This window comes from Rosa chinensis, chromosome 3, assembly GCF_002994745.2.
Source record: "Rosa chinensis cultivar Old Blush chromosome 3, RchiOBHm-V2, whole genome shotgun sequence".
In the NCBI taxonomy this organism is placed as follows: Eukaryota; Viridiplantae; Streptophyta; class Magnoliopsida; order Rosales; family Rosaceae; genus Rosa; species Rosa chinensis.
The window spans coordinates 368,146-391,368 of record NC_037090.1 but is presented as its reverse complement, the minus strand read 5'-3'; the positions used below and the strand labels follow the sequence as shown (position 1 = coordinate 391,368).

The 23,223-nt window shown below is 37.4% G+C and overlaps 3 protein-coding genes across 3 annotated transcripts; 1 reads left to right on the top strand and 2 right to left on the bottom strand.

Moving 5' to 3' along the window:
- The first annotated feature begins 1,294 nt into the window (after positions 1-1,294).
- Positions 1,295-2,951, top strand: LOC112194786 (seipin-1). Its single transcript, XM_024335015.2, has 2 exons — positions 1,295-1,930; positions 2,169-2,951. Exons 1-2 carry the CDS (start codon positions 1,295-1,297, stop codon positions 2,949-2,951), a joined length of 1,419 nt encoding a protein of 472 aa, XP_024190783.1.
- A 340-nt stretch (positions 2,952-3,291) lies between these two features.
- Positions 3,292-5,046, bottom strand: LOC112194785 (putative 4-hydroxy-4-methyl-2-oxoglutarate aldolase 2). Its single transcript, XM_024335014.2, has 2 exons — positions 4,897-5,046; positions 3,292-4,018 (listed from the first exon to the last, which is right to left on the bottom strand). The coding sequence occupies exon 2, from the start codon at positions 4,002-4,004 to the stop codon at positions 3,504-3,506; it is 501 nt and encodes a 166-aa protein (XP_024190782.1). The 5' UTR covers positions 4,005-4,018; positions 4,897-5,046; the 3' UTR covers positions 3,292-3,503.
- Positions 5,047-7,330: 2,284 nt separating this feature from the next.
- On the bottom strand, positions 7,331-10,272 carry LOC112193846 (isopentenyl-diphosphate Delta-isomerase I). The gene is made up of 6 exons (XM_024334086.2): positions 9,970-10,272; positions 9,710-9,765; positions 9,512-9,603; positions 7,949-8,051; positions 7,704-7,841; positions 7,331-7,590 (listed from the first exon to the last, which is right to left on the bottom strand). Exons 1-6 carry the CDS (start codon positions 10,182-10,184, stop codon positions 7,337-7,339), a joined length of 858 nt encoding a protein of 285 aa, XP_024189854.1. The 5' UTR covers positions 10,185-10,272; the 3' UTR covers positions 7,331-7,336.
- Between the last annotated feature and the right edge of the window lie 12,951 nt (positions 10,273-23,223).

Sequence of the window (23,223 nt, the reverse complement as noted above, 5' to 3'; positions counted from 1 at the left end):
ATTTGCTTTAGGGACTTGAAAGTAGTGAGTGACTGTTAGAGTGTTCTTGGCTAGCCGCAAATGTTGAGTGGGATGTTATGTTTTGTATCATCCAAAACAATAAGCGGTTAGAAGGGGACACGTGGCTACCATACAGTTCCGCAATATATGCTGTCAGCTTTTATGATTCAGTTGTAGTTCTTAACTCTTTTTTTTCTAATTTGTACAATACCAGAAAAATCAATTATTTTCTTGGGAGTGTTGAAATTAAAGTCCAGGGTCTTCAAGTCTTCAACTATGTTTATTGTGTATTGGGTTTAGTTTTTTTTATTTTTTTTATAGAAGGTATTGGATTTAGTTTTGTAGGTCATTATGATTATAATTAAGTGCTTAACGGCTACCATATTTGTTTGTTTGAATTCAAAAATGTATTAGTCAAAGGACTAACTCGTGATTGCTTTAATGGGTTTTCCTAATTATGAGAAATGTATTCATTCCCAACGACCTCTCAATAGAATTTACTTCTTAGCTATCTATAAACATATTTGCTAATTAAAACAATTCATGAATTCCACGACCCACGTGAAAAGTTAACACAAACATTTAAATCTCCTTTATTTAAATCTAACAACTTACACGCACAACGTCGTTATAAATTGAATTTCGTAAGTTAATTCCAAAACATTTTTTATCACGAGTCGACTTTAAATACATAGTTCGATACTTCCGAACTTGAATGCATTTGCAAGCCAGTCATCTCTCTCAATGTGATGAGTTCTATGAGACAAATGCATAGCCAGTTATGCTATTTCTTTTTCGAAGAAGTACGCGTCAATTTTTTGATAGAATTATGTTTGTTAAACATCCTAACTGGTTCCAAATTTAAGGCAAAGCATCCGCTTAGGATTCGGCTTGAACTTTGAAGAATATACCATCTCCGACTCCTTCACGACATACAATTTTCTATTTAATTTTGTTTTATGGAGAAAATTTTTCGTCCAATCTTTTTGGGGAGGAGATTCTTTTTGTGAAAGCCCAAAGACGCAAAGATTGGAACAAAAGAGGGCGAGCCCAAGTAAACAAGAACAAAAGGAAAAAGGTTGTTCGATTTTAAGAAGACATTTTCGGATTTTCCTTATGACCTGACCTGTTTGACAACAGATGTCAAGTGGTAAGACAACAGTACCACGTTTCATCTTCTCCTTTCATGCACATTGCACAGGTGGAGCTCTCTCAACTTTGATACTCTTTCTATGACTCCATGAGTGTCTATTTCTAGCTACCTCTCCTCTCTCTCACAGTAATCACACTAGTTATGGAACCAGCTCCATTACTGGAAACACCAACTTTAGACCCTTATGATGATGAAGAAGACGAAGACAAGTATCTGATACCAAAGCCATCAGAGTGGTTCCCAAAGCTAGTGTCTTTACAAGCTGATTTGATTTACAACTCCATCCTGGTTTTATGTCACCCCATACTCTCCATCTTCTCTTTCGCCTACGAGTCTTACCACCAAGCCGAGCAGGCCAAGGAGACGGTCGAGTCCGCAGTCCAAAAAGCCCCCTCCACCATCATACACGGCGCAGTCGTCCTCATCAAGAAGCTCGGCTTTGGAGTTCTCGGGGCAGCCTATGTCTGCATGGTGTTGTTTATGCTTTTGATTCTGGCCACAATTGTGGGAGTTGCTTTGGTGCGGCTCTGGCTGGAAGAGCCTGTGGTTGTTAGGGATAGGTTGCACTTTGATTACACCCTAGCTCATCCCAAGGCGGTGTTTGTGTTCGGAGGATCAGGGTTAGCTGCTGGGAGTGGTGCTGACTACTTCAAGATTATTATTAGCAGCAACAGTAGGCGTATGGCTATGGGGGTTCCTGTTGGACACACTTTTACTGTGTCTCTGGAGCTTTTGATGCCGGAGTCTGATTTTAATAGGCACATTGGGGTGTTTCAGGTATGATTATAAGGCCGATATGATGATCAACTTAAAGAGATTTGTGTGCTCGCTCCATGCATGTGTGTTTTGGTCGATTAGATTGCAACTTTGGTCCATGCTCAACTCTCTTTTGCAGTTTATTCTAAAAGCTAATTACAGTTTAACCAAAACACATGGACGTCCAAAAATATTGCACCATAAAATTATTGATTCAGATGTTTGCTAATTAGTAATCAGTTATCTATTATTGAATCAGATGACCGCAGAAGCATTAGCAGCTAATGGTGATGTGATTGCCAAGTCAAGCCAGCCATGTATGCTACGATTTAGAAGCCTCCCAATTCGACTCACAAGAACATTTCTTATGGGTGTACCTCTGATACTGGGCATTTCTGGAGAAACCCAGAAGATAGCTGGACAAATACTGAGGCACAAGGAAGGGACTTATCCAAGAACCCGAGCAATAAGAATAACATTAAGTCCAAGAGCTGGTACTTCACATCTTCCACAGTTGTATGAGGCTGAAATTGTTTTGAATTCACAGCTGCCTTGGACAAAGCAATTGGTGCGCAGTTGGAAATGGACGCTCTATGTCTGGGCCTCTTTGTATTGTTACACTATATTCGTAATAACTTATGTAACGTGTTGTAGACCACTCTTGTCACCAGTGACAATGATCAAAACTGCGGCGAATTATGTTGCTAATCGTGTTAATCATGACCGATCAACTACTGATCATGTTCAAAGAGATAGAGGGGCGAGTACTGAAGTAAGACGGCGAAGACCCCTTCGAGTGCCTAAAGATGCCACAACGACACTTAAAGATGATTCTGATCAGAGTGAGGATATTTCAGAGTTGTTGAGAAAGTGGCAGCGGAGCAGAAGCAAAAGAAAGGCAATCTATTTGCAAACGGATTTACCAAGTGAGACTGTTGGCACCTCATCTGCACCATCAACGATTAGTATGAGTACTCGAGAAGATGCAAGTACTGTAACTGCGGAAGAAGATGTTGGGGACTCGGAATCAGTGTGTACTTAGTTAGGAGCTTTGATTGGGTACTACTTCATGACCTGGTGGAGACGTGGTGTAGTTACTTGCTTACACCTTTGAATGGTTGGGTTTGCATGGTTGTTATATGTGCAGGGCTTGTAGATTACGTTTTAAAAAAGATCCTTGAACTTTTAGCAATTTCTTCCTAATCCTAGGTGTAGTAATTTTCTGTTGGTCTATATGTCAAAGCAACAACTTCAACAAGCAACAGTCAGTACTTATAGTAGCACTATCACGGTATATGTCAAAGCAACATTTTCTGTATCCTTTACCCAAAAGATGTACAGTATTGAAGAAGAGTCAAAATCAAAGATATACTTCAGGATGGTAAGTAGAAACAGAAACCAGAACATAATTTATATTGATCATCATGTAAGTCGCTGAATACAGTAAAATTATCGCAATTAAGGAAGCAATACAACCAAGTTACAATAGTAGAGCAACTACAGAGAAACATACATCCAGAACTGAGAAACTTTATGCTGCAGGGACTAGCTTGTTTTCCCAAGGGAGACGATCAATTCCAGAGGGTGTTGAGAATCACACAGATAGCTCGGTATGAGAAATCAGAATTCCATCGGTGTCTGCATAAAGCCATTCCCCATCGTTGATCCTTGTCCCAGCAATGGTTATCGGTACTTGCTTCTCTCCGGTTCCCTTCTTATTGGCCTTCATTGGATGGGAAGCCAGAGCTCTCACCCCAATGTCACAGCCATTAATCTCATCAGCATCTCTTATGCAGCCATTGACCACTATACCAGCCCAGCCATTATTCTGGGCTTGAACTACAGGGTTGCCACCCAATATTGCACACCGCTTGCTTCCACCCCCGTCCACAACAAGAACTCTGCCATTGCCTTTCTCCTCAAGAAACGCACGAACCAGAACATTGTCTTCGAATACCTTTAAGGTAACTACTTGTCCAGAGAAGACCTGCCGCCGCCCGTATATCTGAAAGATCGGCTCAAGCACCCGAAGCTCACCACTTACAATGAGCGACGAATGTGCATCGCAGACTTCAGCAGTTGTAACCAAGGCCATTTGTCCCCAAGCACCTTCAGGATTAGACAGAGATCACAGCAATTATCAGACCAGTAATATGGGCTTCTAAACTTGGCTTTCCATTTCAGCACCATCATATACAGTTTTGGTTTTTCATGCACAAGGCTAAATACCACAATGGATTGTCTGTTTTATAAACTTCAATTTCGAACTCTGAAAAATATAAGCAATCAAAGACTACAGAGATCTTGATTGCATTAAGCAAATAGAAATGTTGCTAAGAAAAAGTTAGAATATGAAACAAGAAAAACCAAGTATAAGAAGAAGTTTCTTGTGATGAAATTTCACAATAATCAACTGGTTGGACAAACTAATCAAACTCAGGGTCCATAGCAGTTTTTCACCTGCTAACAGTTTTCCAGATTCATTCATTCATTCCAAGAATCAAACTACAGAAACTCAATTGGAGAGGGTATGATAAATCGAAGTCCCATATTAGAACAAGTGAATAAATATATATATATATATATATATATATATATCTACTAAACTCAAACTAATTAGGAGAAACAAAACAGAATGTGATGACACATATTGAAACGAAAAAGATGACTAAAAACCCATGAAAACACGCAAGGGAAGATTGGATCTTTTATGGTCAATGGATCAGTACACGGATTCGGAAGTAGCAATCTGATCAGGAGGGAAGCACATAAAATTAAAATTACAAACCCAAGTGTGTAGTGTGTATTTATTCATTAATCACAGTAACTTGATTCAATCTCATGCCAAAATCGAAACAAACAATACAACCAACGATCCAAAGCAGTCAAGGTCGAAACTTTAACAACTCGCATACTGGGTATATATTTGGGTGTCTTGAAATGATAAATATGGAAAGGAATCAAAGATAAATCAGGTGCAAGTTTACCTTGAATGGAGCAGCAGCACACAGGAACGCAGAGAGAGAGAGAGAGAGAGAGGGGTCTGTGAGTTGCCGACTAATAACGATCGGATGAAATCATTGAAATGAATCAGAGTTTCCCATTATTAATATATATTATTATTATTATTAACAATGGAAGGAAAGGAAGGAAATAGGTTTTGAGATTAGAATCTCTGTTCAGCTGTAAAGCGCGTGGCACTTTCTCGCTTTCTTTTATTTTTTTTGCTTTGTTGTGGCCAGGATGGATTTATAGTCTAGTTTAACCCCAACTAAATTTAGCCACCGTGGTAAGTTTTTCGTCATACATTTTCATATATTGCATATAATGAATCTTCTGTTTATCTTCTTAAATTTCTACTCAATTACTGTTACACTCCCCTTGATAAAACACTTGTACAAATGAATTCTGTTCGGCAATCTTAATCAGATAAAAAGGAATCAGTGCTGAAACAAGAAGAAGAGATTTTAAAGAAGAAGACAGAAATGCATGCATGTGGATTGTGGAGTCTGTAAAATTATTCTACTGATTTTCTTGTAACATACATAAAAATAAAATAATAGGTGGACGGCCAAAAATATAAATGGATTCTGTTACACGCGTTTTATAAGAGAGTAGAAAATGGTATTTGGTTTGTATCATATGTAGTTATTAGCCTGATGGTGTCTGTGGATGGATGCGAGACAGATTGTGGTGTCAAATGTGCAAGTGGCTATGTCTCAGTGGCGTCACCCACTGATCTAATGCTTCTCTCACCAATCATGACTCACGACCGAGGTTTAATTTTATTTTATTTTTGAATAAGAAATTTTTATTAAAATAATCCAAAATTACATAACATGGGAACAACCGATGGTGGACAAGAATTCCCCACTCTCCTCCCTATAACCTAAACTAGTTACGGGTCCGTCACCAAAAATGACATCCATGAGCCGAAAGGGCCCAACCCCTAACTACCTATACCGCCCAACGTCTCGGGCTACCGAGAATCTCGAGAATATCGATACCACCTCATAGACAATCGCTAAAACAATCAACGCCCTCTTCCACACCGTGACCCAAAACAACCAGACCACGTGCAAGGATCGTTCGTCAGCATATTGACCATAAGTGAAAACTGACAATAAACCAATTCGTCCCTAGGAAAAACACCAAATCCATGGTACCTCAATTTGACCCAACCCTAGCTCAAAAGAGTAGGGACATGCTAAAGACCAGAAAGAGCTAACCAATACCCTAATCAAAACCCTAACAAAAAAAATTACTCTAACCAAAAACATAAAGCTACCCCACAAACCGTCTTCCTTCTCCTCAGATGGCTCGCCGGCAAACCACCACCATAGAACTGTCCCATCGAACTCACAACGCCGGATTTCAATCCACACAGCAAACCACACCGACCACATTTGTTGTCGATCGGATCTAGACATAAATCCAAATCCTGACGAGTCCACACCAAGACCCAGTAAACTCGCCTTGCCTTGCCGCCTGGCTTCTTCTGGCAGTGTGGAAGTCCGACACCACCCTTGCACTCTCCACCAATCGACCCATCTCAGAGAGATAGCCAGCACCATACAATCCATGGTATACCGCAGCCACGATCTGGCCTCTGACCACCTTCTCCAAGCCTGCTTCGATTGCCAACCACCCATCCTACATACCTGCGCTGCCACCCGAGAGGAAAGAAAAGTCGTACATGACCCGGAAGGGCTAAGCATAAGACAGAAACGGATCCTCGAGGCCCCACAATCCCGTCCGGCAATACCCGCCACTCTTCGAAGAGGCCGGAACACAGTCGACGCGGGCGTGCCGCCGGACAGGCAGTACCCTCTTATTTGCGGTTTCCAAACCCTAAATTTCTTCCCTGTATTCTCGGAGCAGATTAAGACTCTGTTGACCAGCTTTTGGTTGTCTTTTCAAACAAAAAAAATGGTTTTATGACCGAGGTTTAATTTAAAAAATATATCGACACATAATATATCAACAGATATGTAACTACAAATAGTGTAGTGTTTTTGCGAAAAAAATGATATATCTACTACTTAAAAAACAAAGATATTGGTTAACGTATTTAGAGTTCAGGATTCGGTGTATCTACAGATATTTAAAACCTTGCTCACGACTATATTATCAGCTACTCAGCTAGAGTCTCGGGTTGAACTAAAAATGAAACTGCAGATTTCTACAAAATAAAGATTTTTATTGATTCATCAGAGTTGAGTTCTACATTACAGTAACAGACACCTTGTTATGTAGAACAACAGAACAAACACGCAACAACAAAATGCCTGCCTACATATGTTTTTCTTTTCTTTTTCTCGGGACGCTTTGAGTCCAAATTTATTGGAATAAATGCCAAAGCCACTAGCGATGATAAATAGCAACACCATAATCAAACTTTCCCAGTTCGAACCCACGGACTTGATTTTAAGTCAACCTGTGGATGGTTTTCATGTCAGCAGCTTCCTTGATGGTGCGTTTCTCAACATGATCCCACCACTTGAAGAGGAAATTGTCCACAACTAGTCTGAACCAAGGGGACAGCTTCAGACCTTCCTCCCCGGCATCCGCCTTCCTCAACAGCTCCTTCAACTCCTCTTGGTTTACGTATTTGATATCTGCAACTTCATCAGGGTTCGGATGCACATTCACATCTCGCACAGTGAAGAGCAGGTAATCAACTGCAAATACAAGGATCATACAGGTCATGAGCATAACAATTTTGAGAGTGAGTGTGAGTTGTGAGCAAGAGTTCTAAGCAAACAACGTAGGGTAAACTGAGTTTGAATATTACGTTCATGTTCTCCCCACTTGCCATCAGAAGGTGCCTTGTACAACATGCGACCCAAAGGAATAAACTGATCAACAGGCACATCTTCAGCAGGGATACCCAGTTCATCCAAAAGCTTCCTTTGGGCAGCATTTCTTACACCTGAAAGAGCAATATAGAGGGAAAACAATTCAGAGACAACTCAGACAAGCAAGGCGATTAAATTTGGTTCTCCAAAGAAATTAAGGAATACAGGGAAATGAAAATACCAAGACACTCCTCATCGATAAGCTCAGATTCACGGTATAGTGGATGGCTACAACAGGTGTTTGTCCACACAAGTGGGAATGTTACCTTTGTTGCAGAACGTTGCTGCAAAAGAAGACACATAAATTAGCATATTACTCACTGTATTCTACCAATGCCAACAAAGAAGCTTACCAGAATCGCATTTACAGAATCTCAAATAAAACTTTTTACACCCAACAAATGAACTGTAACTAGAAGTAGCAGCAAAAGAAAACGCCAATGATATAAATTCTTCTAATCCTTATCTACTCATGATGCTGCTAATACCACTTTTAGATGAGTTGCAAGTTAAAATCCAAAGAACATACAAGATGCACGAAACATTATCTTTCAAGATAATGTTATCTTTCAACATTATCAAATGATCAATGCCACCGATTGCAAAGACAAGAGTCATGCCCTCATCTATACTATTATTAAGAGAAGAGGCTTTGTTAGCCAAAGTGGACGTGAAAAGACGACTTGATCCTTAGACCATAGATTATCTAAAAATATTTTTTAATAAATGGATGTCATAATCGTAATAAACAAAATAATAGAATAAAATTTTAATTTATTTCCCCCTAAAATCTCTCTCTATAACTTCCCACTTCCACAGTTCCACAGCAAAAGAGGAGGAAAAAAAATACAAATTCCAAAACTCCCCACGTTTCTCCAATGATTATTTTGTTTGTTTTTTCTTTTAAAAATTAAACCCACACACAAAGTGTGTGTTTTGGTCTAGTATTCAATTATTATCTCCAAACATTCTCTACTCCAATGATACAGAAACCTGCAACTATTGAAAACCTTAACTATGTTGACCATTCAACTTCCAAATTTCCATCAGAATTTTTTGAACCAGATTCAAGAGAATGTTTCTTGCCTTGTTTTCAGTTATGATCCTACTCTTTGGTTAGTAGCCATATATTGCAAACAGATGTACAGCCTAGTTTCAATCGTTACGTTCATGCATAACATATTGGACTTTCGCACATTGCTGCCAACACAGAACATGTGATCTCTCCAACCCCTTTTGTCTGAAATTTCAAAAAATCAGTTCAAACACTCATTTAATCTTGGGTCCATTTTCAATTCTAGTGGTAAATGTCAGAACATCTACGCACATTAGTAACCATAATCTCAACTGAGGGGCTACCACGGAAGTAAAATCTCAGGTCTACCCATTTGTATCAAAATAGAAACACAAAACAGTTGATGCAACCAGTTGAATCCCCTGGTGTCCGGTGGTCACCAGTTTCAAACATCAAAACAAAAGTTCAAATATGGAAAACACACAACTCCCCACAGTGTGTATACAGGTTAACCAGATTTCAAATACTATGTCAACACATGCCAGCCTCCAAGTATATCTGTGAGACTTGGCTCCGCAGCAAAATAATGAGAACTTAATTTACATACAGTTAGTGGGTGAGTAAAGTAATCTCTCTCTGAACAACCATAATATTAAGTTCCCGCGGATCAAATCAAATTTTGAGGCTTATATGCTTTCAATTAACATGACATGAGAAAAGGAAAAGTACCTGAAGAAGCAACTCGTTCTTTGAGTTGAACAAAAACACACTGAAAGCTCTGTGAAGCAGATTTTCAGATTCAATCTTTTCCATCAAGTGACCTGCAGTTGACAAACAAAAAAAGGGGACAAAAATTTAAGAAAGAAGATGACAGACAGATGTATCAAGTACGAGTTATTCATGACAGACAAGTGTTGTGGTACTTACAATTGTACTTGGTGTCATGACCAACCACACGATCATTCTCATCCACTAGAATACATCTGCGCACCAGATTTAATTGAGATTAAATGACTACACAACTAGAAACTAGAACTATAATTATGCATTGGATTCAATTCTAAAGGCCGGGCACATAGCAGCTGGCTGGATCGATCCAATCTTTTATTTTATTGTTGATTCTGTTTTGGTGAACCCATTTGAGGAATGAAATGATGGTATAAGCGTGAATAGAGCAGGGAACTTACTCGTCGTCGAACATGAGGCGTCGCTGGACGGCGTCCATGCCGGCATCGGGGGCGTCGGCCATGGTGGAGATGCGTAAAGACGGAGATGACCTCGCCGGAAGGAGAGAAGGGAAAGGTTTTGAAGAAGAAGAGAAGAGACGATGAAGATGGGATTTGGGGAAGAAGGAAGAAGAGAGTGTGGCTCTGGTAGCTGTGTTAAGAAGACCACTGCTCATTTGGAATATTTATCTCCACGATTCAATTATATAGACAACAAAAACAACTATCGAGGTCTCCGTCCCCGTCTCCGTCCTCACTCGTACATCAATTACCAAACGGGAAAATCCTTATTTTCGCTTTTCTGTATGATACTCAAAACCGACCGACCCAAAAACATAGGGTAGGTTTATCCCTTCTTCTTTTGCACGATCTTTTCTAATACGGTGACAGTATTTATTTTGCTTTTATGGAATAAATATTAAAATGCATTCAAACCTAAAACTAACTAAGGGATATTTTTATAACTTAAAGCCCTAAACGATGTTATATTGATTGAATCTACATAAATATTTATTGAACTTGATAATGTTATACATGTTAACGAGATTTTTTTTTTTTTTTTTGACAAAGTAATAGAGATTTCATTTAATTCCAAAGTCAAAACGGCACATACAAATAAGCCATATATGCTTATATCCTAAATCAGTGGTCAAGCAGTTAAGCGAAAACGGGTACCATCTACTAGTACAATGAAACTCACTCCAACTATAAAATTCCATCAACGAAATTTTTTATTTGAATTTAAGACGTTTGAGTTTACAATCTTTGAAACTAAAATTTCTCCTAACCTATAATGTGTGAAAAAAGATAAACTTGCATGCCAACATAAGGGACCTCTAGGAGAGAAAAGAGAGTAATATTCAACCACAAATCACAATGTGTTGCTCAACCGCAAAAAAATAATAATATGATATCAAGAAATGCTAGTTAGTTTGTTAAAATTATTTGCTCTTTTTTCTCAACCACTTTTATAGTATTGTAATTGGACGTCTTAGTTTTCTAATTTCTTTATTTAAAAAATAAATCTAGTGACCCCTAGAAACCCTAATGTTTATATAGTATTAATTATTAATGTGCATGTTTACTTTTGTTGATCTCCTATGCAGTTAAAAGAAAGATTGGGTAGATGTTTATACATAGCCGATGAAAGTTGATGTATGGTTATTGGTTAGGTTGATATTAATTAGTGTAAGAGTTAAAAACACACACACACACATATATATATATATATATATATATAGATACAAGATCTGGAGAGAGAGGGAGTTGAAGTAATCAACGTGTTGCTGCTCCATTTAGTCAAAATATATACGCTCTCGATCTTAGTTAGCCCCCCTGCGTCTGTTAATTTAAATTGTAATGCGTTGGACAATGTTGACCAGACAGCCATGGAGGTAGGTAGGTAGCTAGCCAATAAGCCAATAGTGTAGTGGTTGTTGTTTTTCAACATATTCTATTCAAGCAAAGCGTTTTAAATTTTTAATTACATAATAGTATTATTGGAATTGCTTGTTGCAACTTTTAAATGGTTTCACTGTTTGCTGCAGCCTGAGCCGAGCACAGTGGAGGATTTTATTTAATGTGATACATGTGGATTTATGGATCGACCTGAATCTGCACTCCCACTACTCCAGGAGTCCAGTGGTGAATGATTATTAGTAGTCAAGTTTGGCATCCCGGCCCCCCTTATCTGATGTCGCTTTTGGGGAGCGCATAATTTAACCCTGAAATATCGTTAGTAGTATAAGCAAATAGGGATCGTTCTATCCGGGGATTGAGGGTACACTTGTAATTGTGAAACAAATAAAGAAAAGTATTATTTACAAAAATAAAATAAAGAATATAAATATATACAATTGTATAAACAAATAAAGAATTAAAATAATAAAGTATTATTTACAAAATAAAATAAAGAATAAATATATACAAGTAAACACAAATAAGGGGGGGATTAAGATTCTTAAAATTAAAATTAAAAAAAATAAAATAAAGAAAACGTAAAAACATATATACAAGGGTGGATCGCAAGGAACAAAGATCAAAACCACATCCATATGCAAGAAATCCAATTACAATTCCTATAGTTGATTTTAAATGTCATGAGAGAGGAGTTGATCATGTGAAACATTCGAAAGCAAATGAATTCCCATTTTTTACTTTTCAATGCTAATTAACCTAAGCGAAAGCACCTAGATTAATCCTATCAAACATGCAATCAAGCCCTAGAAAGCTAGTCAATCATGACATGTTCAACGCATTAGACATAGAGAAAGGCTATCAACTCAAGTGTACAACTTAGTATGGAAAAGTCCACCTAATTGCAATCCTCTTTAATTAAATTCGGTCTTTGCACAAAACCTTTACTACTTTGATTCAAGTTTACACAAAACGAAAAGTCGATTTCATGTTCTTAAACCTAGCACCAATTATATCAAAACCCTAAGTGTTTGCAACCACATAAGATTAAAATACAAAAGTTTTCTATCATGCAAATTTAATTAAACAAACCCACATAAGCAACATAAAAATCAACATATAGAAATCACAACTTTATCTCAAAACATATAAACGGGCTTTAAACTTTGCCCTTAACATTATTTGTTAACTAGAATTCATAGTTCTACAAATCTAAACAAAGAAAACCAAAAGAAATTACAAGGAAAAAGATAGAATTACACCATGAAGGGAGTGGATGATGAAGAGCTTGAGACGTTGATCTTGAATCTTTAAAGCAAGACTTCACTATCACGGCACAAGGTGGATGATGACGGCTAGGAGGCTTCATGGCTTCTTCTTCTCTTCTTCTCTTTGCTTAAAAATGCAGAAACTTAAAACTAGAGTATGAAGAGAAAAATGGAAAGGAAATGGAGAGACAAAGAAGATGGAATAGATGAAGGAATGTCTTAACTAAGGAAAATGGAGAGGAAATGGTGAGACAAGGAGATGAAATGGATGAAGGAATGTGGAAAAATGGAAAGGAAATGGAGAGACAAAGAAGATGAGATGGATGAAGGAATTGGTTTTAGAATGAGAGGAGAAGGTGTTTATATAGGGAAGAAAAAGAAGAGTGAAATGATGAGTGGAAGAAAAATAATGAAAGTGGAGTATGAAAGTGATTTGTAGAATATGGAAAAGAAAGAGAAATGATGATTACACCCTAAAACATGGAATGTTTTTGGGTGATGATGATGGTGGATTAGTGTGAGAAATGATGGAGAAAACATGATGATTACACCCTAAAACATGGAATGTTTTTGGGTGATGATGATGGTGGATTAGTGTGAGAAATGATGGAGAAAACATGATGATTACACCCTAAAATATGGAATGTTTTTGGGTGATGATGATGATGGATTTCCTACTCATTTACTTCAATTTTATCTCCACCGAAAGTTTAGATTCTACCCAAGACTTCTTCATAACAAATATTCCCCCATGAATGTAGATTACCCTGGTAAAATTTCAGATCTTTTAGAAATGTATTTTGGCCGGAAATACTTCCAGAATACGTTCAGGTCCGACTTTCACGTCTTTTAGTCAGAACTTTGGACCGATCTTTTGAAGGCCTTCCACTTCTATCTGGATCTTGCACTCTTCATATGAAATGTTCCTTTGGGTGTCTAGAATGGATCTGGAAAGTTTCAGCTCATTTGAAGTTCATTTGGTCAGGCGGACGCTCCTTCTTCCTTGCTTGGCTTGGTTTCTCCTAGCCGGAGTAGGAAAATGTGTAAAATTGACATTTTAGTACATTTCCATTTTTCTCCACCATTTATAGGTAAGTGTGGACCTAATGCTCATTTCACCATCATTTACTCCAATGTACCTAAGAAAATAGAAATTGAGTTAAAAATCGATTCGTTAAGGAATTAACTAAGCAAAATGTGAGGAATTAACTATTAAAATACCGCATTAAAATGCTTCTATCAAATTCCCCCACACTTAGCTTTTGCTAGTCCCTTAGCAAAACAAAACAAAAAAAATCCAAAACAGAACAAAGACTTGAGAAAAAGCAAGTAAATGACTCTATTGCTCCTAACTGTTGTCTCAGAGACTCCAAACTCATGGCTTTCACGTTAAACACTTAATCAAAATCACAAAGATAATTCCATGGTTAATAAACCTGTGACATTCGTATGACTAAGCAAGATATGGAGAACTTAAGTTATACAGTGAATGATAGCATGTTTCGAACAAGTCCAATCCAAACTAACAGGGCATACTCTCGATTTTTCTCTCAGAAATGGCTATGCTTAAAAGCTTCACACTCAAGTATATGCAAGAGAACAAATTGTAAGGCAACAAACAGCTTGCATATTTCATCAATAAACACATTTTGTGAAGAATTTTTAAAGACCTCATGAAATGACTAAGTGCACAAATGGACCTAAACCATAAGCTCGACTGCGTAACTGACTCCACTAACCAAAGACTGCCCATCTCAAGGATCAAGTCAGCACTTAAAACAGGTTGTAATGGGGCTAAGCTAGGGTTTTCGAAATGAAGATTAAGGATACAAAAAATCCTAAGAACCTAGCAGAGCATATAAAGACCACCTTATGTCATCATTTTTGTAGACCAAATATCATTGTTTTGGGCCAAACCTTCACTCTAACCAACATGGGAATGGACAAAGGCATAATTTTCAACTTTGAGCCTTCTACAAATTTGAAAGTCCAAAACCACACTTCAACAATTTCCCAAGAGTTTTCTTTTCAATTTTTCTTCTCTTTTGCCGCTTTTCTTTCTTTCTTTCTTTTTTTTTTTTCAAGGCAAATTTTTTTTTTTTTTTTTTTTTTCTTCTTGGATTTTCCCCACCCCACACTTGTCTTTCATCGTCACCCCTACATACTATGTCATGCTCTACTAAGTCCTTAAGACAAGGGTAGAGATATCCTGTACTAAGCTCATGGTAGGGTAGTGAGGGTGATGAAACAAAGGTTTTCAACGTAGGCTCAAAGGGGTTCATTCTAAGGAGTCCCACGACGGGCACAATTGGGGACACATGCTTGTTTGGCTTTGGTGGTTACCCTAATGCCTTCTATCCTATCCAGGATCAGTGCATATTATGGCATACAAGTTTTGACAGTCACAACAGCCGAGTTCTAGTACTCTCTAGTCCATTAAAATCTATGGCACATGATCATTGGATTTTCAAAGAAAGATGAGGTTTTGCAAATACAGCCATGAAATTCTGAAATTATCAGTAAGCACTCAAAAAGAAAGTATTTTAGCTCAACAGCTCACTTGGGTCAAATGAATCAGACTTAATCCTAGCATGCTTAATGAATCAAGTTACAATCCTATCTCAAATCTTCATACAAGCATCACAATGTCGATTAACCACAGAAATCAATTAAGTCTTATTTTGATTGTGAAAACCTTCAGCCATGAATTCAGAGACATGTTCATCCTAGACGTTTAGAAGCATCCTAAGACTCAAACAAACAAAAACACTCTAAAACCAACATTTTTTTTTTTTTACAATTTAATTTAATTTCAACACTTAGATACGGGAACAGGGAGTCTCGATGTGCAATGGGACTGAAACAGCTACCCTTTTTCAAGACTATGTTTAATCCAATATACCTTAGTGTATCACAACATCAATTAAAAACACAATAAAAACACAATCCAACATCAACTATTTTTCATTTTTTTTTTTTATATACTAACTACTAAAAACACAACAAAGCAATAATCCGCCCCCATACTTAATTCATGCATTGTCCTCAATGTATAAACAAATATAAATCATGCAAAGCATAAATCAAGCATAGAAGAGAAAATGAACACAACGAAACCTAAAACAACTTAAAATTCATGAAAATAAAATAGAAGGAAGAGTTCAAGAAAGCAAATCTGCGTTTGATGGCTCCTCCACAGATACGGTTGAAATGGGTTGCCTCCCATGCAGCGCTTAATGTTTAAAGTCTTTCAGCCTAGACTTGTACCTCCATTTACTCCTTTGGAGGAGCGGTATGCGGGCGAGTGGCAGCCCTCTTGCTGGTTTCAGCCTTCGGAGGAGGGTCTGATAGGCGCATTTTAATGTGATATTTTAAATGTTAATTTCTCACATTTTGCTTAGTTATTCCTTAACGAATCGATTTTTAACTTAATTTCTATTTTTAGGTACATTGGAGTAGATGAAGAAGAAATGAGTGTTACGTCCATAATTACCTAGAAATGATGGAGAAGAATGAAAATGCACTAAAAAGTCAACCTTGAATATTTTCTTACTCCGGCTAGGAGAATCAGAGCCAAGCAAGGAAGAAGGAGCGGCCACCTGACCAAATGAACTCGAAATGAGCTGAAACTCTCCAGATCCATTCTAGACACCCAAAGGATCATTTCTTATGAAGAGTGCCAGAGAAAAATATGAGTGGAAGGCCTTCAAACAATCAGCCCAATTTTCTACAGAAGCAAAACCGGAAAACTGGACCTGTAAGAGGTCCAGCAGCATTTCCGGCCCAACCACATGGAATAAAGCTCTGAAAATTTGTGAGGATGATATACACTCATAGTGGAACATTTTTTATGAAGAAGTCGAAGGCTCATTCTGAAGTTTTGATGGAGAAATAATTGAAGGAATAAAGGGGAAGAAACTGACCTGAAAACAACTCAACACCACATATTCATGTTTCCCACCCATATGAAGAAAGCATTTCTTTTTCCTTGGATACAATTTTTCTACCCTAAAAGATCATCATCACTTCCACATTCCTTCATCCATTTCATCTTCTTGTCTCACCATTTCCTTTCCATTTTCCTAGACACAATTCCTTCATCCATTCCATCTCCTTGTCTCTCCATTTCCTCTCCATATTTCTTTTCCATTCTCTAGTTTTCTTGTTCTTCATTTTCAAGCCAAGAGAAAGAGAAGCCATGCAATACATCAATTTCCTAACCGCCATCCACCCTTGTGTCGTCCCTAGAAGATTGCTTGCTTTCAAGGATCTTCAAGTTCTTCGTCTCAAGGCTTTATCATTCATCTTTCAAGGTGTATTATATCCTTTCTCTTGTTTTCTTTGTTTGATTTTGTAAAACTATGAATTCTAGTTAACAAATAATGTTAAGGGCAAAGTTTAAAGCCCGTTTTTATGTTTTGAGATAAAGTTGTGATTTCTATATGTTGATTTTTATGTTGCTTATGTGGGTTTGTTTAATTAAATTTGCATGATAGAAAACTTTTGTATTTTAATCTTATGTGGTTGCAAACACTTAGGGTTTTGATATAATTGGTGCTAGGTTTAAGAACATGAAATCGACTTTTCGTTTTGTGTAAACTTGAATCAAAGTAGTAAAGGTTTTGTGCAAAGACCGAATTTAATTAAAGAGGATTGCAATTAGGTGGACTTTTCCATACTAAGTTGTACACTTGAGTTGATAGCCTTTCTCTATGTCTAATGCGTTGAACATGTCATGATTGACTAGCTTTCTAGGGCTTGATTGCATGTTTGATAGGATTAATCTAGGTGCTTTCGCTTAGGTTAATTAGCATTGAAAAGTAAAATATGGGAAATCATTTGCTTTCGAATGTTTCACATGATCAACTCCTCTCTCATGACATTTAAAATCAACTATAGGAATTGTAATTGGATTTCTTACATATGGATGTGGTTTTGATCTTTGTTCCTTGCGATCCACCCTTGTATATATGTTTTTACATTTTCTTTATTTTATTTATCTTAATTTTCAATTCTATAATTCTTAAACCCCCCTCCCTTTTTATTTTGTTACTTGTATATATTTCTATTCTTTATTTTATTTTTGTAAATAATACTTTATTATTTTAATTCTTTATTTGTTTATACAATTGTATATATTTATATTCTTTATTTTATTTTTGTAAATAATACTTTTCTTTATTTGTTTCACAATTACAAGTGTACCCTCAATCCCCGGATAGAACGATCCCTATTTACCATATACTAACGATGACATTTTACAGGGTTAAATTGCGCGCTCATTTCGAGCGCGTCAGGGTCCTCATGGTGTGATGCAGTAGCGTCCTTGCGAGGAAACCCAGGAGGATAACTCTGCAAGTTATTGACTTCCTGAGCAAGCTTGTTTATTGCAGTGTGACAGCGGATCAAAGAGCAGTTCATCTCAGAGATGTAATCGATCATGCAATTGACTCTCCAATCTGTCACCATAATACCATCGCGGAGAGAGGAGCGCAAATCATCAATCGAATCCGACAAGCTTTCCAGGGTGGCCACAGGGCGAGGAGCACGAGCAGCTGGTGAGGAAGAAGACTCTCCGGGATGCAGTCTGGGAGAGCGACGAGGCAGAGGAGGGGGACTGCGGGTACGCTCACGGATAGGACGATGGTCCCATGGACGAGTAAGCCCAGCTCTAGTGGCCGCTTGACGACCTTCTTCTTCCAAAGAGAGAACACGGCGTTGATTGACGCCCCTGCGAGGGGTAACCTTAGTTCGAGCCATGAGGAAGTAGAAGGAATTTGAAAAGGCACACGGTTTTAACAAAGCTTCTCCGGGAAGGAGAAGAGTTATGATAGTTCACGGCCCAAGAAACTCCCCCATGTGTAAATATTCCTTTCTTTTCCTGGATTTATGGCATGCTTTCGGCTATAGCTCCTCGAGATTCGTTTGACTCCCCCACGCGTCCTTCTTTTCCTTGATTCACGGCAATTAAACCTGATTTCGGCTGTAGCTTGTTTGTCACAGCTCCTCGAGATTCGTTTGGTTCCCCCACGTGTCTTCCACGCGGCAACAGCTTTTCCGTGTTTGCGGGTGACTTTAATCCAACGCGTAGATTTAATCTCAGAGGTCGTCCATCCAACGGTGGAGATCTGCTCACTCGTTCTATAATTAGGTGCATTCTGAGGGAGCGACTATTCACTCCAAAAGAAAATTCTTCCGAGTTCCATCCTTTCTCTCTCAACCCTTCAGCCTTTCTTTCGAAACTCCAATCCTTTCTTTATCAACATGGAACCACAAACTCTGCAACTAATGGAGCAACAGACCCAGCAACAAATCGATGATGGAGGAAACAACCAAGCAGCCGGGACTAATAACCGGTGGGCTCCCACACCGCCTCAACTAAGAATCCTCAAGGGCCTTTACTATGATAAGGGTTTTAAGTACCCAACTCCAGAGCAGATTCAAGAGATCTGCCTTCATCTGAAACAGTATGGGCAGATCGAGGACAAAAACGTCTTCTTTTGGTTCCAGAACCTCAAGGCTCGTGAGAGGCAGAAGTTGAAGGAATTTCGGAACGTTCCGGTTGGTGGATCTCTCGATCTCAATTTTGGTTCCACTGGTTCTACTAGTAATGACAGATCCACTGACAGATCCATTGATCTAAACTTTGGGTCACGTGTCGGCTATGGTGCTGATGGATCGATCATGGAACAACGAGGAGAATATCACCAGGAGATTGAAACCCTTCCACTATTCCCCATGCATGGTGAGGACATCTTGGGCAACATGAAGACTACTTCCGAGGGAGGTGGCGGTTATGGCGGTGGCTCTCACATTTCCCTTGAGCTCAGTCTCAACTCCTACAGAGATGTAGACATGGCTTAGTATTATTATTATTATTATATATTTTTTTTTTATATTTTTTTTTTTGTAAATAGCTGAATTTAATAAGACTGAATGAATGCAAATTTTTTTTTATATATTTTTTTTTATTTTTTTTATTTTTTATATAAAGGACTCAAAAATAAAAGACAAAGATATATATATAGGACTCAAAATGAAAGACAAAAATATAAATCCCTTCCCCCACACTTAAATATTGCATTATCCTCAATGTAATCAATTAAAAGCATGCAATGAAATAAGTAAGCATAGATAGAAGACATTTACGAAAACAAATCCTAAAATAAAAACAATAGAGAAAAAATGAAAAATAAAAAGAAATAGGGAAAGAGAAAGCAAATCTGATTATATTCTGAATTGGGTTGCCTCCCAAGTAGCGCTTGTATTTTACGTCTTGCAGCCAGACGGTACCTACATTAAATAAAGTTAGTAACTATAATTAACAAAGAAATACAAAATAAAAACAAGTATAACTATTAATTACAAACTACAAGTATAATTAACAAGTATATTGTACATAAGACACAAGTTAAGTACTCAAGTGAGTATAAAACGTGAAAAGTATTTTTACAAGTTTAAAGTGTGAAACAACAAAATAATTTACACGTATAGAGTATTCACAAGTATTTCTTTTATTATAAACATTATTGATATCGAATCAAATTCCAAGCGGTAAATCAAGTGGACGTGCGGCCCAAGTATAGTCGCCTAGACACAAACTCCCTTTCAAATCTTTTGGGCAACCTTACTGAAATGGCCAGGTGGGGGAGGGCGAACACGAGAGGAAAAATCCATTTTGGCATGAGCTACTCCCACATTGTGGTTTAGGCCCATTTGCAAGCACTTCTGGATTCAAAAACCCGTCATGAACGTTGTCCCCTTCCTAGACACCATTTCACATAGGCTTTCTTACTACGATGAAAAAGTTCATAAGTGTGAAGACAGTTCAACAAGTGTTAATAAAGGCCGCCCTCAACCTTAAGGGACCTGAGCTAGGTACCAATAAGGGGTTTAGCCCAATATTAACAAAAGAGACTTCACATATTCCTCTCAATTTACAACCTACAATTAAAATTCGTGCTCAATAATATAAATAAAAATTTAAACTAAGTTTTAAACAATTTATATACAACAAATATATACAATAAATGACACAATTTAGCAAGTGATTTTTCAATCCCCGGCAACGGCGCCAAAAATTGATGTCGCTTTTGGGGAGCGCATAATTTAACCCTGAAATATCGTTAGTAGTATAAGCAAATAGGGATCGTTCTATCCGGGGATTGAGGGTACACTTGTAATTGTGAAACAAATAAAGAAAAGTATTATTTACAAAAATAAAATAAAGAATATAAATATATACAATTGTATAAACAAATAAAGAATTAAAATAATAAAGTATTATTTACAAAAATAAAATAAAGAATAAATATATACAAGTAAACACAAATAAGGGGGGGATTAAGATTCTTAAAATTAAAATTAAAAAAAATAAAATAAAGAAAACGTAAAAACATATATACAAGGGTGGATCGCAAGGAACAAAGATCAAAACCACATCCATATGCAAGAAATCCAATTACAATTCCTATAGTTGATTTTAAATGTCATGAGAGAGGAGTTGATCATGTGAAACATTCGAAAGCAAATGAATTCCCATTTTTTACTTTTCAATGCTAATTAACCTAAGCGAAAGCACCTAGATTAATCCTATCAAACATGCAATCAAGCCCTAGAAAGCTAGTCAATCATGACATGTTCAACGCATTAGACATAGAGAAAGGCTATCAACTCAAGTGTACAACTTAGTATGGAAAAGTCCACCTAATTGCAATCCTCTTTAATTAAATTCGGTCTTTGCACAAAACCTTTACTACTTTGATTCAAGTTTACACAAAACGAAAAGTCGATTTCATGTTCTTAAACCTAGCACCAATTATATCAAAACCCTAAGTGTTTGCAACCACATAAGATTAAAATACAAAAGTTTTCTATCATGCAAATTTAATTAAACAAACCCACATAAGCAACATAAAAATCAACATATAGAAATCACAACTTTATCTCAAAACATATAAACGGGCTTTAAACTTTGCCCTTAACATTATTTGTTAACTAGAATTCATAGTTCTACAAATCTAAACAAAGAAAACCAAAAGAAATTACAAGGAAAAAGATAGAATTACACCATGAAGGGAGTGGATGATGAAGAGCTTGAGACGTTGATCTTGAATCTTTAAAGCAAGACTTCACTATCACGGCACAAGGTGGATGATGACGGCTAGGAGGCTTCATGGCTTCTTCTTCTCTTCTTCTCTTTGCTTAAAAATGCAGAAACTTAAAACTAGAGTATGAAGAGAAAAATGGAAAGGAAATGGAGAGACAAAGAAGATGGAATGGATGAAGGAATGTGGAAAAATGGAAAGGAAATGGAGAGACAAAGAAGATGAGATGGATGAAGGAATTGGTTTTAGAATGAGAGGAGAAGGTGTTTATATAAGGAAGAAAAAGAAGAGTGAAATGATGAGTGGAAGAAAAATAATGAAAGTGGAGTATGAAAGTGATTTGTAGAATATGGAAAAGAAAGAGAAATGATGATTACACCCTAAAACATGGAATGTTTTTGGGTGATGATGATGGTTTATTAGTGTGAGAAATGATGGAGAAAACATGATGATTACACCCTAAAATATGGAATGTTTTTGGGTGATGATGATGATGGATTTCCTACTCATTTACTTCAATTTTATCTCCACCGAAAGTTTAGATTCTACCCAAGACTTCTTCATAACAAATATTCCCCCATGAATGTAGATTACCCTGGTAAAATTTCAGATCTTTTAGAAATGTATTTTGGCCGGAAATACTTCCAGAATACGTTCAGGTCCGACTTTCACGTCTTTTAGTCAGAACTTTGGACCGATCTTTTGAAGGCCTTCCACTTCTATCTGGATCTTGCACTCTTCATATGAAATGTTCCTTTGGGTGTCTAGAATGGATCTGGAAAGTTTCAGCTCATTTGAAGTTCATTTGGTCAGGCGGACGCTCCTTCTTCCTTGCTTGGCTTGGTTTCTCCTAGCCGGAGTAGGAAAATGTGTAAAATTGACATTTTAGTACATTTCCATTTTTCTCCACCATTTATAGGTAAGTGTGGACCTAATGCTCATTTCACCATCATTTACTCCAATGTACCTAAGAAAATAGAAATTGAGTTAAAAATCGATTCGTTAAGGAATTAACTAAGCAAAATGTGAGGAATTAACTATTAAAATACCGCATTAAAATGCTTCTATCATTATCCCTACCGCCCTACTGGTACTCCAAATACGTACGCCGCCCAACATTGCTTGCAGCTCTTTTAAAATCGAAATCGGACATTGCAATGCTGTCCTTGTCCAGGTAGAGCTAGCACACCAAAATCAAGAATATTATCACAAAAACAAAATCAAGAATGCCATATTTTACACACTTGGTTTTTTTCTCTTTTTGTATAGCAATCTCGATCATCTTGCGTTGTCTTCTCTTCTTTGGATACGTACGGTAGGAGGACATTCTCTCCCTCTCTCTCTCTCTGCGTGTCTATTTTGCTCTATCTAGTCCTTTCAATATGAACATGGATCGACGAGTGTGTGACAAAACAAACTTCAAT